Genomic DNA, 19,463 nt, shown 5'->3' with positions numbered 1-19,463 from the left:
CGGTGGACCCACCGTATACTGTGTTTCACAAGGACAAGGTGCAGTTGCGACTACGCCCAGCGTTCCTCCTTAAAGTGGTATCGGCCTTCCATATCAATCAGGACATCTTCCTTCCGGTCTTCTTCCTGAAGCCGCACTCATCATGACAGGAGCAACAATTGCACTCCCTAGATGTCCGTAGGGCGCTCACATTTTATGTCGAACGGACGAAGCCCTTTCATAAATCGCCCCAATTCTTCGTTGCAGTGGCAGACCAAATGAAGGGCCTACCTGTGTCCTCCCAGAGGATCTCCTCTTGGGTGATGGCGTGCATCCACACTTGTTATGACTTGGCCCATGTTCCCTCGAGCCATCTCACCACACATTCTACCAGGCCTCAGGCTTCATCTGCTGCCTTCCTGGCTCATGTACCAATGCAGGAAATATGTCGCGCAGCTATCTGGTCCTCAGTCCACACCTTTGCTTCGCATTATGCTCTGGTTCAACAGTCAAGAGATGATGCAGCCTTTGGCTTAGCAGTTTTGCATTCTGCCACATCTCACTCCGACCCCACCGCCTAGGTAAGTAAAGGCTTGGGAATACACCTGAAGGAAGGATATTAGCAGCACTCGAAACGAAAAGGCACAGTTATCACCTTTGTAGCTTGTTGTTCTTCGAGATGTGTCTCCCATTCTAAATGCCCTCCTTCCCCACTGTCGGATGTAGCCGATCTAAGCAGGACTGAGAGTGGCGATTGGGTCGGGGGTTTAATATCCACCCGCATCGGCTAGCGCCCACTCCGGGGGCGCACCAGCCGATCCAACCGAGTGTTGCTTAGGGTAAAAATCTCTTCCGAGGAACGTGCACGGCCGTTAGGCGATCTTGCCCGCACACCTTAACTTGGACAATGGATATGAGCACACTCTCGAAACAACAGTTTACAAAGGTATTAGTAACCGTCTTTTATTTCGTTATTTCTGTCTTTTCTTGCACAGGTCTTTGGTCTGTCATCTGCTCCACATTATTTCATGACATGCTTAGTGGTAATAAATATGAGCCTACCTCATAGCTGGTTGCATGTGTTTCTCTAGAACAAGTGGCTGTTGAAGGACATCATCCCAGGGGTTTTTCAGAAAATCAGGTCTGTGTGATAAGCATGGCTTGGGAATCACCTGATAGGATGGATATTGAGCAGCACTCGCGAGAAGAAAAGGCACTCGTTACTCCTTTGTAGCTGTTGTTCTTCGAGATGTTGTCCTCTTCCATTCAAACCTGCACCTCCTTCCCCACTGTCGGATGTAGCGTCTAAGAAGGACTGAGAGTGGCGATTGGGTCGAGGGTTCTATATCCGCGCATGGCTAGCGCCCACTCCGGGGGCGCCAGCCGATCCACCGCAGTGTTTGCTTAGTGGTAAAAATCTTTTCCGAGGAACGTGCACGGGCCCGTTAGTGACGTCATTTCTATTGCCCGCACACCTTAACTTGGACATGGATATGAGCACACTCTCGAGGAACAACAGTTACAAAGGGTTTAGATCAACCGTCTTTATCCGTTATTTCTGTCTTTCTTGCACAGTTTTGGGTCTGTCATCATCTGCTCACTAATTAATTTTCAATGACATGGCTTAGTGGTTAATAAAATAGCCTACCTCATGCATGGTGTGATGTGTTTTCTAGTATACAAGTGGCTTTGTTGAAGGACATCATCCCAGGGGTTTTTCAGAAAATCAGGTCTGTGTGATAAGCATCTGTCGGAGTAGCCGTCAAGAAGGGACTGAGAGGCGATTGGGTCGGCAGGGGTATATATCCAGCGCCATGGCAGCGCCACTCCAGGGGGCGCCCAGCCGACCCACCGAGTGTTGCTAGGGTAAAAATCTTCCGACGAACGTGCACGCGGCGCGCGCACACCTAACTGGAATGGATATGAGCAACACATCTCGAAGAACAACAGTTACAAAGGTAAGTAACCGTCTTTTATTTCAGTTATTCTGTCTTTTCTTGCACAGGTCTTTGGTCTGTCATCTGCTCCACATATTTTCATGACATGCTTAGTGGTAATAATAATAGCCTACCTGCATAGCATGGTAGTGCATGTGTTTCTCTAGATAAATCAAGTGGCTGTTTGAGGACATCATCCCAGAGGGTTTCAGAAAATCAGTCTGTGTGATCACAAGCATGTTGGAGTCATGATAAATGACCCAGAGTCCCAATTTACCTGGCAACAAATGGAGTATGTAGAAGCCCCACTAGACACAGATCAACCCTCGAAGCCTTCCTACCTCAGGATAGGATCCTAGAAATTCCCAGTGCGTCAGCCAGGATAGACAAGAGACAGCAGCTGACAGTTCATACCAAGCTGCAAATGTTGAGGCTTATGTCCAATGGATCTTAGTTGTCTTGTAGCATGTCTCCCTAAAGGCAGCCTCAGTGAACCCAATACAGCTGGGTTTCAAATGTCATTCACTGTGGTAAAGATTTACCGCTCAGTGCTTCAAACAACTGATAATAGTTTATAATCTGCAAGGACTCAGCAAATCCTTCTATTGAAATAAGTTGATTATTTGAAAAAACTAAAAAAAATGAATAATTTCAGAAAAATAGTGTTTTAAAGCATTTTTTGTTGATGTCTGTCTAGTTGTGCGCAACAGTTGCTGAGTGCATGAGTTGCATGTTCCTACAGAAAGGTTATTTTTCCTATATCAGTTCCCTGAAGTTAGGTCATTTCATCAAGAGCTGAGGAGCCATTGCCATGCGGTTTCAAAATGTCTAAAAGCCAAACTGCATCAGGTGGGGAGAATTTTTTCTATCTATGTGGGTCCAATTTTAAAGTTACTTCAGAAGACTCAGCTCATCCTCCAGCAAGCACAGCTTGATGGGGCAAGTCTAATAACAACTGACTAAAAAATGCATTTATTGGAAGGCTTGTTATTCTTCCCAGTTTAGCTGCATTTCCTGCCTTGTTGATGATTGAGCGCTAAATGGCTGGTAAAAGTCTAAACCATAACTTCAGCACACTGATTTACCACCTTTAACTCAACACAAGTCTGTTTTGTTATTAATCTGTGAAAATATTGGTGTCAGAGCAAAATGCTTAAGATCAGTCAGGTCTCTTGAAGTTGAAATATCAGAGAGTGAGATGGAAGAGAACCCAGATTACAGGAAAGAAAAGAACTGCCGACATATGAGGCACCAAGTTTACTTCTGCTAGTCTGAGGATAGTTTTTGGAGGCCAGATTATTTCTGAGGCATTAGGAGAAGGTACATTTTTTCTCTTTGAAAAGATGTGAGAAACTTCAGTTGAGATAGAGTCTTAATTCTGGAGAATTTGGATTGAACTGATTTTGTTGCAAGAAATGTGGTGGATAGGGACTCAAGACAAACTAGTTGTAATACTGTATCACTACATACTTGCATGTGAATGAAAAGTTGCCTAAAATTAATATTTGTAGGATGTTAGTTAAATACTGGCTAATTTAGTCATAGCATGTGTCATCGTGTAGGTCATCTCCCTCATGCCCCTTTGCACTCTGCCTCAGTCTCTCCTTCAGAAGACTTAAACTCCTCCCAAACTTTGTGCATATTTAGCAACTTTGAACCCTTGGGCTAGATTTTTTAGTATCACAAAATATTCAAAATTAAAGTTCTCAAATCCCCATTTAGTCCATACCCCTAGACTTCCTGCTAGGGGTCTTTCAGACCTTCTGTGGTTAGAGCTGTTTCCCTGAAAACTCAAAGTTCCCTGCTAGAGGCTACTTACTCCCATCAGCCATTGACTCTGCTTGTTCTTCTTTGAGTGCTTGCTCATGTCCATTCTATTGTAGATGCCAGAAGTTTTTCCCTCAGTGGTATCCTTAGGGGACCGGCTCTGGCACCCTCTGGAGTGGTGTGTGTATGCCACAATATAAGAGGTGCTACTGGCTTCCCCCCGCCCTCAGTTCCTTCTTACCGCCAGTGATGGTGCTGGAATGCCCTCTTGCTTCGGCAAGCTACTTCTCCCACTGCACCACAGTGGTGGTTTGATTGTCTATAGTTGTTTTAAGTAGTTTAGGTAATAGTTCCCTTAGTGTTAGTAGAAAATAGTTAGTTAGATAGTCCCATATGGGACTTAGCCTTGGGATGGGGCATGCCCTGGTCCACAGGCTTCAAACCTTGTGACTGCTGCAAAATGTCTATGCCAGTCAGCGACCCCCATAGAAGCTGTTTGAAATGCTTAGGGGAAGCCCACAAGAGCAACAAGTGTCACATTTGTAAAAACTTCCGGCCACGTACCAAGAAGGATCGAGATATTCATTTCCAAGCTCTCCTTATGGAGTCAGCCCTTGCACCGGCCTCAGAGCTGAGGAGAGCGGACTCTGCAGCAAGCACCATGGCCTCGGTGCGGAGTGCGCCGCCAGCACCGACATCCAACCAATGCTGAAGCTCATCCCCAGTACTGGCTAAGAAGCAGAGAAAGGGCTGGTAGGGGATGTTGTCCTGGAACCCGTAAATCGAAGGAGAGAGCCGGAGGAGAATAATGACCAGTAAGGGGCAGCTCGTTGCCTCCAGTTGGTGGCCAGGATCCAGTGATAGATGAGCTGTCGAGCTTGGCTCGAGACCTGCCCGCCACCCTGGGTAGTGGCAGAGACACTCAGCACCTGGCGGTGCCGTCTACACCAGACACCTTTCATGCCGCTAAGGACATATTGTCCCTTCTGGAGCCGCCCACCCCAGCCTCGGAGGTGCCCTGTTCGAGGGGCAAGCCTGCCATGGGCCCCTTCCAATGGTCTCCATCAGTGTGGCAGCAATCTCTGCTCCGAGGAGTGCCCCAACAGCGCTCCCGAGCAGCGCCACTAATCCCCAGATGTGGGTTCACTTACCTGCCAGAATTCCCAGTGTCGGTCCCCCTGACTCCAGGCAGCGCTCTTCGGGATCATGGCATTGAATGCCGGTGGTTGGGCACAGACCTGCGGAGGCGTGCCGGTCCCCAGAGCCTTGGTACTGGGAGCGTCCAAGCCGGTCTCCCAGTTCAAGTCACCATTCTGGAGGTTCCAGATGTCGGTCTCCGGAGCCCCATCACTGGCTGTCAGAGCGCTGGTACGGATCACCATGCATGCATCAGTGGTCTCCAAGACATTGATCCTCTCGCTCCCATTCCAGGTCTATGGAGTGGCAACACTCTCTAAGTGTAAAGCGTAGATCACCGGGATACCATCGAAGATCTGCTGAGTGCCACCCCAGGTCACTGGACCCACGGCACCAAGAGCCATCACCGTAAGTGCGTGAGGGAGTGGCAAAAATTATTAAGGCCCTGTGGCAGACACCCTCCTCTCTGCCCCTATTCACCAAATGGACAGAAAGAAAATACTTTGTTCCTGCTAAAGGATATGAGGATTTGTATACCTACCCTGCTCCAAGCTCGCTAGTGGTATCCGTGGCCAGTGAGCACGATAAGCAGGATCAGCCGGGTTTGATGCTGAAAAATAAAGAGGCGAAGAAGATCGATCTGTTTGATCGAAAAATTTAATCTATTTCAAGCCTCCAACTGAGGGTGGCCAACCATCAAGCCCTGCTCGGCTGCTATGACTTCAATATATGGCAGTTGATGGCTAAGTTTGCGGCCTCGCTGCTGGAGGAGCCCAGGAAAAAATTTCTGGCTATCCTCGACAAGGGCATGGCGGTGGCTAGAGCAGCCCTCCGGGCAACCTCGGCTGCTGTGGACTCTGCGGCCTGGACCATAGCTTCGGCCATTTCAATGAGGCGTGCGTCCTGGTTCCAGTCGTCGGGGATCTCAATGAAGGTCCAACAATCCATCCAGGATCTCCCATTTGATGGTCTAGCCCTGTTTTCAGAACAAACAGATGCTAAATTACATGGCCTGAAAGATTCGAGGGCCACCTTGTGCTCCCTCGGCCTCTACATGCCAGGCCCGGTCAGGAAGCAGTTTAAGCCGCAACAGCCCCATAGATTTGGGAGCCAGGCCTGTTCAGAGCCCTGTCTTCAGCACAGTGGCAAGGGGTTATACCCTCCATTTCATTTCTATACTCTCCTTCCACCCCTCTTCCTCATCCCTCTTCAGAGACCCTTCTCATAAGCATCTGCCACATTCAGGAGGTGCAAAGCCTCCTATGAGTGGGAGCGGTGGAGGAAGTCCCTGAGCACCAAAGGGGAAAAGTGTTTTACTTCCACTACTTTTTTTATCACAAAGGCCAAAGGGGGCATGCCCCCCATTCTAGACCTGCAGAACCTCAACAAATGTCTTAAGAAGTTGAAGTTCCAGATGGTCTCTCTGGCCTCCATCATTCTGTCCCCGGATCCTGGAGACCGGTAGGCCGCATACTTCCACATTTCAATTTTCCCTGGCCACAGAAGGTTCCTGCGCTTCTTGGTCGGGTCAGTGCAGTGCTTCCCTTTGACTTAGCCTTGGCGCCAAGGGTGTTCACAAAGTGCATGTCAGTAGTAGCAGCCTATCTCAGATGTCAAGGTATTCAGATCTTCCCGTACCTCGACGATTGGCTCATAAAGGGCTGATTGGAAGGACAGGTTCAGCACAGCATCGAGATGTTACAAGCCACCTGCCAAGCATTGGGCCTGTTGATAAATGAACAGAAATCAACATGGGTTCCAATTCAAAGGCTAGAATTTATCAGAGCAGTCCTAGACTTGACCCAGCCAGAACCTTTCTGCCGGAGGCCAGGTTCAGGGCAATGTCGGAGCTCATTGCAAGTGTCACTGCCCACCCATTCACTACTGTCTGGGTTTGCTTCAGACTTCTAGGGCACATGGCTGCCTGCACATATGTCATTCAACATGCAGGGCTCAGGCTTTGCCCTCTTCAGTCATGGTTTACTCTCCGGCCAGACATCACCTGAATAAGATCCTTATGATTCCGCCATGGATACTTACTGCCCTGCAATGGTGGTCTGACCTGGCGATAGTACTGGAAGGTGTGCAGTTTGCAAGCCCGCAGCCCATGGTCTCACTAATATCGGATGCATCTGACTTCGGGTGGAGGGCACATCTGGGCACACTGTGCACGCAGGGCCCATGGTCCAGGGAAGAGCTTGCACTTCATGCAAACATCAGGGAGCTGAGGGCCATTTTGCTGGCTTGTGTTCCTTCCCCACCTCTTCGGTCGGGTGGTGCAGGTGCTGATGGGCAACATGGCTTCCATTTTCTATGTCAGCAGATAGGAAGGAGCCAAGTCATCGGTCCTGTGCCAGGAGGCCCTCTGTCTGTGGGATCTTGCATCCAGCATGCGATCCACCTGGAAGCCTTGCACCCTCCCGGTATGAGGAACACGCTGGCAGATCACCTCAGCAGGTCCTTCTTCTCTCACTGCGAATGGTCTCTTCACTTGGAGGTTGTCAGGACAATGTTCCTGAGGGGGGGACTCCCTGAGTAGAGCTGTTCACCACCAGACAGAACAGGAAGTGTCACGTGTTCTGCTCCCTGCAAGGCCTTGGCAGAGGCTTACTTTCCGATGTCTTTCTCCTGTCTTGGTCAGGAAACCTGCTTTATGCCTTCCCACCTATTCCGCGAATCAACATGGTCCTCTTGAAGAATATGAGGAAAAGGCCTGGGACATCATGATTGCCCCAGCTTGGCCACACCAGCATTGGTTCAGCATGCTCATGGACCTGGCCATAGTGCCCCCACAGACACTTCCCATCCGCCCGGACCTACGATTGCAGGACCATGGTCAGCTACTGCACCTGAACCTTGTGTCACTCCACCTCAAGGCTTGGATGCTGCATGGCTGAACCCAGAGGAGTTGGCCTGCTCTTGTCAGGTGCAACAGGTTCTCCTGGAGAGCAGAAAGCTCTCAACAAGAGCCACTAACCTGGCAAAGTGGAAGCAGTTCTCCTCCTGGGTAGTGGTGCGGAATATCTCCCTGATCCAGTCATCGCTGCAGTGCATTCTAGATTACCTGCTTCACCTAAAGAATCAGGGCCTCGCCCTTTCCTCAATCAAGGTTCACCTGGCAGCCACATCAGCCTTCCGCCCTCAAGTCCAGGGTAGGTTGGCTTTTTCATGAGACATGACGGCTAGGTTCCTGAAAGGCCTTGAAAGAGTGTTTCCACCAGTCCGGGACCCGGTTCCTCAATGGGACCTTAACCTGGTCCTTTCCAGGCTCACGGGCCCTCCATTTGAGCCTATGGCTTTGTGTTCCCTTTCCCACCTCTCATAAAGGTTGCATTCCTTGTAGCCATTACCTCAGCAATATGAGTCTCTGAGATTAGAGCTCTTATTTCAGAGTCCCCATACACAGTGTTCTTCAGGCTTTCCCGCTAAAGGTGGTGTCGCACTTCCACGTCAATCTTCCTGTGTTACATCTGAAGCCTCACACGAATAACGAGGAAAGGTGCCTGCATACTCTAGATGTCAGGCAGGCATTGGCTTTCTACTTAGAGTATACCAAGTCCTTCTGCAGATCAACTTAGCTCTTTGTTGCAGTAGCCGACAGGATGAAAGGTCATCTTCCAGTGTCCTCTCAGAGAATTTCAGCTTGGATCACCTGCATCCGCACTTGCTACAAGTTAGCGCAGGCTATGCCCCCTCCAATAGTGAGGGCTCATCTGACAAAGGCGCAAGCATCTTTGACAGCTTTCCTGGCACAGGTCCCTATGCAGGACATATGCAGAGCTGTGACATGGTCCTCAGTGCACATGTTCACGAATCATTATGCTATCACTCAGCAGACCAGAGATTATGCTGGTTTTGGCAGAGCTGTTTTGCAATCGACATGTCCATGAACTCCTACCCACCTCCGGTGGTACTGCTTTGGGAGTCACCGACAACGAAATGGACATGAGCAAGAAGAAGAAAAGACAATTATCTTTTTCGTAACTGGTGTTCTTCGAGATGTGTAGCTCGTGCGTTCCATGACCTGCTCTCCTTCCACATTGTCAGAGTGTGTGGCAAGAAGGAAGTGAGGATGGGGGGAGCTGGCAGCACCCCTCATACTGTGGCATATGTGCACCACTCCAGAGTGCACTAAAGCCGGTCCCCTGTGGATACCATTGAGGGAAAAACTTCCGGCACTGGTGCATTGGGGAGCACACTCACCTACAATGGAATGGACATGAGGAACACATCTCAAAGAACACCAGTTACAAAAAAAGTACTTGTATTTTTCTCTCTGAGCATCCCTCTCTCTCTGCAGCTTCCTGCTGCCTTTTGTAGGGGGAAGCAGGTGAACCATGTTCAACTGTGGCTATTTCCTAACTAGGGTTGGCCTTAAAGAAGCAAGTCAACCTGTTACACCATGCATTTGCTATTTTGATGTTTATGTTGAGTGCTCAAATCCTTAGAAGAACTATGAGTTAAAGCAATATTCTTTCTTTAATTAAGATGTATTGTGTTATATCATTTTAAGAAGTGTTCTCTTGTTATGCTTGTGCTGCATGTTTTCAGAATGTTCTTTTAATTTTTACTCGTGTATATTTTGACTGTCTATTTTCTGAGCAGCTATGAATAGGTTATTTGAATAGATTTCAGTAAAGGTCACTCACTGTTTGTTCTGGGGTTTTAATGCCTTCTTGCTGGAGGATCTTAAGAGTTAGGCTTATTTCTCTGGGACTTTAATTGAGTATAAACTTGTGTCTTGGAATATATGTAGATGATAACAGAATCATAGCTCAGTGACATTGTGTATTAATAGTATTCATGCTGTAATTACTTGACACGTTTTTTTTTTTTAAGATTCACTCAATCAACTTAAACCAGTGTAGTTGTTTTAACAGAATGTTGTGTTTCTGCACCTTACTGGTGTATAAGAAAATTTCTAGTTATTTTTCCAAATTTGACTTTATTTTAAATAGTAAACATTCCCTGTGATTTCCTTATGAGACCATAGTTAAATAGTCATATGTCTGATCCTTGTACTTTATGATTTCAACATCATTTGTATGACCAAGAAAACATCCTTCATGTACTTTAAATGTGAAGGCACAGTGTTCTCTATTCTGGAGTAAATTTTGATTTTGCTCTGTGGTGATTTATGCAAGGACTCCCTTTAATGTTAGGAATAGCACGTGACAACCTCTCCGTAGCAGAGTGCAGCTGGCCCTCCTGGCTCTTGTCTCGATTATGCTCAGATAAAGTCACTCAGACCCTTGGGTTCAGGAACCACTGGTGCTTTTATTTACCAGTTTGTGCTCCCACCACCTTCAAACCATACAGCATACACAGTTCTGTGGCTGAATCCAGGAGGAAAGGGCTTTCTCCCTGCCTGCACTCTCTTGCTGTCCTCCGTCCCACCACCCTGGCTTTCTTCTTCCCAGCCTCTTATATAGTCCTGAGCTAAATGGGCTGGCAGCTGGCTCTCATTCCCCAATTAGGGCAGGTTCTTTCCAGCCAGCTCCATTTTATTCACTTAAATGGGGCTGGCGTGGCAGGGGGCTGATTCTGCAGTCTTTCTAATCAGCACCCTGTCACACTCTCCTATTCTTTTTGTTTTGTTTTGTTTGTTTTTTGTAATTCATCACATTTATATTTATTTATTTGAACTACTAATGTGTATGTCATTCTAAAAGCGTATTTTACAACAAAAATCTGCATTTGAAGGGAGAAGCTTGGCTAATGGTTAGAGTAGGGAACTGGGAGATGGGATACCAGCATTCTGTTTGCTGTTTTGCCACTTACAGAGGTGGGCAGACTGCTGAGACCCTGTATCTCCAAGTGGATTGGTTTGGCAGCACCTGTTGGAGGAACAGAGGAAGGAGATAGCCCTTGCTCCCTGCTTGTATGAGTCTTCTGAGACCCGGGGCTGAGTGAGTGTGTGTGTAATATGTATGCATGTATATGTCATGGGTTAAATGGAAGATATTGTCTTCTACAAATGACATACTGCTTATTCTGCTCTGAATAGTAAAGACAACACTCAGCTTAACTAATTTTACTTTTTTAGATCTCACTTTATTTCAAGAGAAAGGAGTTGACATTCTGATAATACTATTTTTAAAATCACTTGCTTATTTATTTACTTAATGCAGCTGTCCACCCAAGGCGATGCCAGCCAAGTGATTGGACCCCTTACAGAAGGACAGAGAAGGAATGTGGCTGTAGTGAATTCACTGTACAGGCTACACCAGTCAGTGCTGAAGGTAAGCTTTCAGCGATACTTAACTTCTTGTCATTAATTTTGATTACATGCTTTGCTTTTTCTTAGGCTTAGTCAGCCTTGCATTGATGAGAACTTATACAAATACGTTTTAAAGATTATTTGAACAGCAGCATAGAACAAAGTTTGTGATTTGTGCATAAATGAGGCTTGTGTTCAGGGCCGGCTCTAGGTATTTTGCTGCCCCAAGCAAAAAAAATTTTTGCTGCCCCCCACCCTGGCCCTGGGCTCTCACCCTTCCACCAATGCCCTCCCCCACCCACACCCCCTGCCACCCCAGCGCTGGGCTCTCCCCCTACTCCACCCCACCCACACCTCTGTTGCCCCAGCCCTGGACTCCCCACACCAGTACTGACTCCGCCCACTCCTCCCTCGCTTCCAGCCAGTCTGGCACTGCGAGGGTCGGGGTAAGCAGCGAGGCTCCTGGGCCACACCTCAGCCCAGGGTCCCACCAGCCAGGGCTCCCGCCTCCAGGACTGGCCAGGCAGGGAGCTGAGGAGCCCAGACAGGATAGCCCAAGAGGGAGCGGAGCCTCAGAGAGTGGTATGCAGGCTCCGCACAGCAGTGCCCCACCCTCTATGGCCCCACTGCTGCTGCTGCTTCTGGCTGCTCTGCAGCAGTCCCTGGGCAAATGGGGCCGCTTCGCTCAGCCCAGGCTGCAGTGCTAGGGGGAGGCCGCCCTGCGGCACATGCAGGCGGCTCTGTGTGCCCCACGGGGTGCCCCCAGCCCGAGTGTCCCCCGCTCAGAGCCTGCCCAGCCCAGCCACAAGGTGCAGGCGCTGCTCCCCCGCAGCACGAACCACGCAGCCCCAGGGTTCCCCCTGTGCACAACGCACTGCTGCTGCCAGGGCTGGCTCTAGGCTTTTGCTGCTCAAAGCAAAAAAAAAAAAAAAAAAGATGGCCAGAATGCCACCCATGAAAATGTGTCACCCCAAGCATGTGCTTGGTTTGCTGGTGCCTAGAGCCGGCCCTGCTTGTGTTATAACTAGTGAATACTGTTTGATGGATTAGCATATGTCTGCTTTTCATCATACATTTTTGGCTTGTCTGTGTACTTATGTATCATTTTACCTGTGGTGTGGTAAATTAGGAAACTGTCAAAGAACTGGCTAGAATATAGATTTTCTCTTGAATTTAGGTGACTGAACTATCAACTGAGTTTGCTGTAATAATTAATTAAAAAAACAGTTTGGTTTTCAGTGAGATAGAACAATATTTAGAATGGAACCAATATTCCCAAACCCTCCAACGCAAAAAGGCTAAGGGGCTGAGACCTGCGAGATGGGAGAGTCCCAGAGTTTGGGCTGAAGACCAAACCTGAATACCCCAGTTGAACAGCCTTTTAGCCCTACCTCCACAGGTTTCTAATTGCAATGTAGACATACCCAATAAAGTTTACTGACCCAGTGCCAACTATGGTTACACAGTCAGTATAAACCAGAGCAAACTGTTGCTACTCAACATGATAAAATCTTGGTCTGAATAAACACATGATCGTGAATGCGGACGCTGACTTGAAAAAAAATAAAAATAAAAAGGTTCAAATAGCATATAAAACCTGTATGAGTTTTGAAAACAGATGGTAATTCTGATGTAATGAATCTTGTGTGCTTTGGTATTGGAGAGAGAGCTGATGTGATTCATTCTTAACTGTTTCAGAGTAGCAGCCGTGTTAGTCTGTATCCGCAAAAAGAACAGGAGTACTTGTGGCACCTTAGAGACTAACAAATTTATTTGAGCATAAGCTTTTGTGGGCTACAGTCCACTTCTTCTGATGCATAGAATGGAACATATATTGAGGAGATATATATACACATACAGAGAACATGAAAAGGAAGGAGTTGTCTTACCAACTCTGAGAGGCCAATTAAGGATGAGAAAAAAACTTTTGAAGTGATAATCAAGATAGCCCAGTACAGACAGTTTGATAAGAAGTGTGAGAATACTTACAAGGGGAGATAGATTCAGTGTTTGTAATGGCTCAGCCATTCTTAACTGTGAATTTAATGGTCAATACACTGTTTTAAATGAGATAAATATAACATGTTGATAACTGTAAGGAAATTGGTGGGATGTTTCCAGATTTGATCCTTGACATCTAGTCCAAATGCTACTGTAGCTGGGATTTGAGCAATTATTTCAAGTGTAGGATTTTAACTTACAAGGAATTCCTACAATTATTTACAGCTGCACAGCTCTCCATAAACCCCACACACATCGGTAGGAGAACAGACCATTCACCTTTTATCATGTTGTGTGTCTCTTACGTAAAGCTGCAAATGTTGGAAATTAGAGATTTCATAATTAATATTTGGCATACAGAAAAATTAAAGGCCTATCCAGATGTTGTTGAACTGATGGGAATTGGACTTTTGACTTCAATAGGAACTGCTTCATTGCATATCAAGAAAGCAAAATGACAGATAATTAATTCAAGTGTATTCAAATGTCAGTGTTCTCCATGTCAGCCATAATTATTCTGGAGCATTGGCAAATATAGATGCTTCATTTTGGACCAAATTGGGTATTGTTTTTGTTTTTAATACGGTAGACTTTTCATAGTTTAAAACTGTTGTGACTGGATAACTATGCAGTGGCAAGCTGGCATTTGCATCTTCAGATTGCTCTAGAAAAGTAGATGCTGCATTTCAAAAATCCTCCCTAGAATCAGAATGTTTTTATTAAAATATTATTTTGTCACTATGATTTACCAGTTGAACTTTTTGGGCTGCAAAGTGCTGTTAAATACTGTAAGAAGGACAAAAGTATTTTTTGACAAAGTGGTTTCATATTGTGGAATTTTCTAACTTTTAAAATCTTGTCCATCAATAACACATTTGTTCGTTATTTATAAATATGGCCAACTTTTGTTTCAATAGCTAAAAATGTTTTCAGTCCAAACAAAATTCTGGGGTCATTAATCATTCACTAAGCTTTGACTATTTTAATAGTTGTTTACATATTTTAGGTAGTTTCCAGCCAGAGTTCATTCCCGGCAGCTGCTGAACAAACTATAGCTACAGCCTTAAAGGTAATTGAATGTCAACATGCTATAAAATTAGATTGAACGTTTGTTGTATTTACCATACTTCCAATGGGCACTGTAACTTAACTTGTGAGTTTTGTCTTGTTCTGGCATTTTTTGTCAATATGGACCTTACTTTCTGGCCAAAATATGCATTAATTTCAAATTCTCTGTAATTTGTACTTCCTCTAACTATTTGTGGATGAGTAGGCTATTTTGATTTAAGAAGTATTTGTATTTGAGAGTTCTGATAGCTTGATGATGCTTGGAACCCATACATCTGCTTTAACAATAAATGTAATTCCCTACAATCTTCACACAACAAGCACTGGATCCTCCACTCCCTCTTTCCTCACCAGTTTGGTGCTTTTGTCTCTCAGGGTGATGAGTAACCTTGTACATCCGGGTTTCTATGGTGATGGCTGTCTGGACCCATCCCTCTATATTCGCTGTCTGGAGTGATGATGACAAGTAGAGGACAGGAGGCCATGCCTACAGCAGGAGATGATAATAGGCATACGTGTGTGCATTAAAATATGTATCTTTATATACAGGGGATGTCAATGTGCATCGCCACTGTGAAGTAAAGTAGTAACAGTAAAGTGGCCTTTATTTCTCTACCTTACTGAAATGGTTGCACAGATTAAATGTTGTAAGATTTCCATTTTCCTTTCCTTTAAATGTTTCCAGTATGGAATAAAAGGGCACTAGTAACATAAAGGAGGCAAATGTCTGTACTAAATTTATCTTAAATTTTGGTGGTGTCAGTATATGTACTTTTTGTTCATTACTGATTTCGTCTTCTCACTTTTTTTTAGACAATCTATGATCTCATGGGTAGTGCTGTGCAGCCCCTACTGAACTCGGTAGGAGACTCAGTGGAGGCCATTATCATCACTATGCATCAGGAAGATTTTTCTGGGTAATCAGCCACTATCTTCATAATATGGCATTGTCTTGGTAAAGAATAATATATATGCTTAATATACTGTTAATACCACAGTGACCTTTGCAACAGGATCACTTGTCTGGAAGCTCATGATACTTGATTGTCTTTTTGCACCGAAGGCAGCAACATGGCTGGCCATTGAACTGAGTGGCCAAAATCATATCACACTTGCCTTTGTCCTTTTATTTTGGTTATCTTGAAGTAAAATTTGTCAAAAATTTTCAGTTTTTTTAAGTAAGAAGAGCTTTATTCAAAACCAATGTTTTTGTGAACAGTTTTGTTTTTCAGAAAAAACTTTGTGGCTTTTTTATCTAAAATTTTCGTAGACATTTTTATCTACATTATAAACTCTGAATGGCTATCAAAATGTGTTTAGTGAAAAATGGATTTTGGTAAATAAAATATTCTGATAACTGTTTTCAATAACATTTTCTGTAAGGTTTTAGATTAAAATTCCCATTAAAAATTAAATGAAATTTTTTGAAAAAACAATAATGGGGATCAGTTTTGAGTCTTATAAAATGAAAACAGCTGCAAAATTAAAAAAAAATTTGCATTTTCATTTTTTGACCACTTGTATTACAAAATGTATAAGCAAAGTAAGCAGTCATGGAATAAGAGGGAAGGTCCTCTGATGGATCGTAACTGGTTAAAAGGCAGGAAGCAAAGGGTAAGACTAAATGGTCAGTTTTTACAATGGAGAGAGGTAAATTGCGGTGTTCCCCCAGTCATCTGAACTGGGACCAGTGCTGTTCAACATAATTATAAATGATCTGGAAAACGTAGTAAACAGCGAGGTGAGAAAGTATGCAGATGATACAAAATTATTCACGATAGTTAAGATCAAAACAGACTGTGAAGAGTTACAAAGGGATCTCACAAAAATTGGGTGATTGGGCAACAAATGAAGATGAAATTCAGTGCTGATAAATGCAAAGTAAAGCTTATAGGAAAACATAATCCCAACTATACATACAAAATGATAGGGTCTAAATTAGCTGTTACCACTCAAGAAAGTTCTTGTAGTCATTGTGAATAGTTCTCTGAAAACATCTGCTCAATTTGCAGTGTCAGTCAAAAAAACTAACAAAGTTTGGAACCAATAAGAATGGAATAGATAATAAGACAGTAAATATCATAAATCCATGGTACACTCACACCTTGAATACTGCATGCAGTTCTGATCGTCCTATCTCAAAAAAGTTATATTAGAAATGGAAAAGTACAGAGAAGGGCAACGAAAATGATCAAGGGTGTGGAACAGCTTCTATATGAGAAGAGAGAAAAAGACAGACTTTTCAGCTTGTAAAAGAGATGACAGAGGGGGGGTATGATAGATGTCTGTAAAACGATGAGTGGTGTGGAGAAATGAATACAAAATGTTATTTACTCCTTTACTCCATTCACATACCGCAAGTCACCTAATGAAATAAATAGGCATCAGGTTTAAAACAAACAAAAGGAAGTACTTCTTCACACACTACACAGTCAACCTGTGGAACTCACTGCCAGGAGATGTTGTGAAGGCCAAAATTATAGCTGGATTCAAAAAAGAATTAGATGAATTCCTGGAGGATAGGTCCATCAATGGTCATTTGCCAAGATGGTCAGAGATGCAACCTCATGCTCTGGGTAACCTTAAGCCTTTGATTGTCAGATGCTGGAATTGGGTGACAGGGAATAGATGACTTGAAGGTTGCCCTGTTCTGTTCATTCCCTTTGAACTGTCTGGCACTGGCCAATGTCGGCACTGGGCTAGATGGGCCATTGGTCTGAGGAGGTTGATTTTGAACAGACTCTCTTCGTGAAGGGCTTTCCAAACCAGGAAAGACATAGCTATATTTGAGGCCTGCTAAGAGAGCCTGGTCCTGGTAGGTACATGCACTCTAACACCCTTTATCTTTATCCACAGACACAAGTAATGGTGAGCCATAGTGGGTATTATTTGCTTCCCTGCACATCTTGCTACAGTTCATCCATTCTCCTTTCTTAAAAAAATAAATCTGTTGAAAACAGTATCTTTTCAAAGATGTTTTTCCCTTTTGCTTTTCCACTTGGCTTTTACAATTTTTTTTACCTGCTGCAACCTTTCCTGCTGCTGGCATTAACACACACTCTCTGGTTTGATCTTTTGATTCAGACTGTGGACTAAATCTTGCAAGATGTTATGTGCCCTCAACTCCCATTGACGTCTCGGAGGACTCTACAGCCTGGCTATGATTCAAAGAGAAAGAGAGCAATTACTGATTACCATGTCCTATGTCTTGCAGGGCTCTGTTTCTTCACTGATTAGAAGAGAGTGCCTATAATCCCGGGTGTGGGACTTCAACAATCTAAGAGACTAATTCTGTGCAGTGATTGGGCTTGGGACAGACTGCACTAGTAACCTTGTGAGATGTAGCTTGATATTATGTGATCTATTAGAATATTATACAAACAGCTGGGACACTTAAATTTGGGAGCTGGTTTAGAGCTTTAAACTCCAGGCTGATGGAGGGTCTGCAAGCTGGATAGGAGGGGGTGGTTTCCTCTATCTTGTGATGGTAACAATGGTAGATCAAGAGATCTTTTGGACTGCAGTCCCAGAGGGATTTACATACTCCTTTGTTCCGAACAGAAATAGGATGCTGAAATTCATGCTACCAAAGGAAAATTACTACCTGGGATAAGAAGAAAATTAAAAAGAAACAAATGATTTTTAGTTGTATTATAAAAATGGATTTAGCATCTTTTTTCATTTTTGGCAGATCATTATCCAGCTCAGGAAAACCAGATGTCCCTTGTTCTCTCTACATGAAGGAACTACAGGGCTTCATAGCAAGAGTCATGAGCGACTACTTTAGACACTTTGAGTGTTTCGACTTTGTCTTTGACAACACAGAAGCCATTGCTCAGAGAGCAATTGAACTTTTTATTCGCAATGCCAGTCTACTGAGACCCCTTGGTGAAGGTGGGAAAATGCGACTTGCTGCTGACTTTGCACAGGTAGACTTAACCAGGGCTGGCTTCCATTTTGTTTATTTCCCTCTTTTAATGGAAACATGTACTTGGTAAATATGCACTTTTTTTTTTTCCTTTGCAGCTGCCTGTTGTCTATACAACTTAGTTGGGTCTGCAAGATTTCATCCTGTGAGAAACTGAATCTTGAGAAATTTATCCTCTAAATAATTAATGATGATGTTCTCATCATAAGGCAAATTCAGTAAAGCCCTATACCTTCCTGTCAAATTATTGATGCTTTGAAATTCATCAGCATTTTGAAACCTTTTAATACAGAACAATAGTCTTCAATGCTAGATCCATCATTTGCTACCACTCCCCCCACGCCACCTCCCTGTAAGATGGTTTTCCTTTCTTAATTGCTTTATGTCCCACAGTGCCAGCACTGATTATGATCATGAACTGACCTACTTTGCAGTGTAGCATACAAATAAACATAAATAGAGTGTGAAAGGCCTGCACCTTGCTATGAATACTGAAAACATTACAATGTTGTCTGAGGTTCTGTTGGTGACACAGTTCATTTCTCTGTTTCATATTTTTTGCCTTAACTTATATTGGACTGGCGAACTAAGCACAATCAAGTAGATAATTCCAGTTTCCAGTGAGCTACTTCCTATTTTCAGAGGAAAGAATCTTAATAGAAATACAGTGCAGAGTGAACTGTTAGGGAACGTAACACAAATATTCAGCACTTTGATTCTAGGTCAATTTCAGGGTATTCGTCCTTATTTTCAAAGCTCTAAGGAGCAGCTTAAGATCCAAACATTTCAGAGACAGGCTCTGCCTCCAGCTGAATTCAACAGGGCTTGGCTGACATAGCTGAGGGTCAAATCCAAGAAGGCTGGTGACAGAGCGTTTCATATAGAGCCCTTAGTTGTGGAATTGGCTACTACTAGGGAACAGGTGGGACCCAGGTCTTGTGGCCTTCAAGGCTCATTGCTTCAAGCTAAACTGTGTAATGGCCCCAGCCGCATGCCACTGAATAAACCACCTGGATTCACCGATTAGTTTGTAGCATCACAATCCTTCAGCAAGAAAGTTAATGTGAGATTTTCCATTGACTTCAGTGGGAACAGGAAAGGGGCCAGAATGACCTAAAATGTGGGGTGAGGAGGACAATTGATTCCTTCTCCTGCATAAATATTGATGTACTTCTTAAATTCAGTAAGTTTTTATATCTGATATTACAGTATAGAGTGCCTTTATATATATAAAAAAAAAATTCCCCTCTCACCCTATGGGTGGTATGTGTCTTCCTCAACCTCGGGTCCTCTACCAGAGGCCTGGGAGTTTGAGGGTTCTGCGCAGTATCTTAGCTGTTCCTAGCACTGCTCTCTTCTGGAGAGAGAGCTCTGATGTTGTTCCTGGGATCTGTTGGAGCCACTCACCCAGCTTAGGAGTCACAGC

At 44.5% G+C, this 19,463-nt stretch overlaps 1 protein-coding gene across 1 annotated transcript in view; it reads left to right on the top strand.

Moving 5' to 3' along the window:
- COG5 (component of oligomeric golgi complex 5) overlaps positions 1–19,463 on the top strand; it is a 380,013-nt gene that overhangs the window by 318,996 nt on the left and 41,554 nt on the right. The window contains 4 exon segments of the mRNA XM_075064882.1: positions 10,952–11,062; positions 14,048–14,110; positions 14,923–15,026; positions 17,801–18,038. Coding sequence (XP_074920983.1) covers positions 10,952–11,062; positions 14,048–14,110; positions 14,923–15,026; positions 17,801–18,038 — 516 coding nt within the window.

This window comes from Chelonoidis abingdonii, chromosome 1, assembly GCF_003597395.2.
Source record: "Chelonoidis abingdonii isolate Lonesome George chromosome 1, CheloAbing_2.0, whole genome shotgun sequence".
Taxonomy (NCBI): Eukaryota; Metazoa; Chordata; order Testudines; family Testudinidae; genus Chelonoidis; species Chelonoidis abingdonii.
Note: the sequence above shows the minus strand (reverse complement) of the source record. Positions and strands in the feature narration are given on the sequence as shown.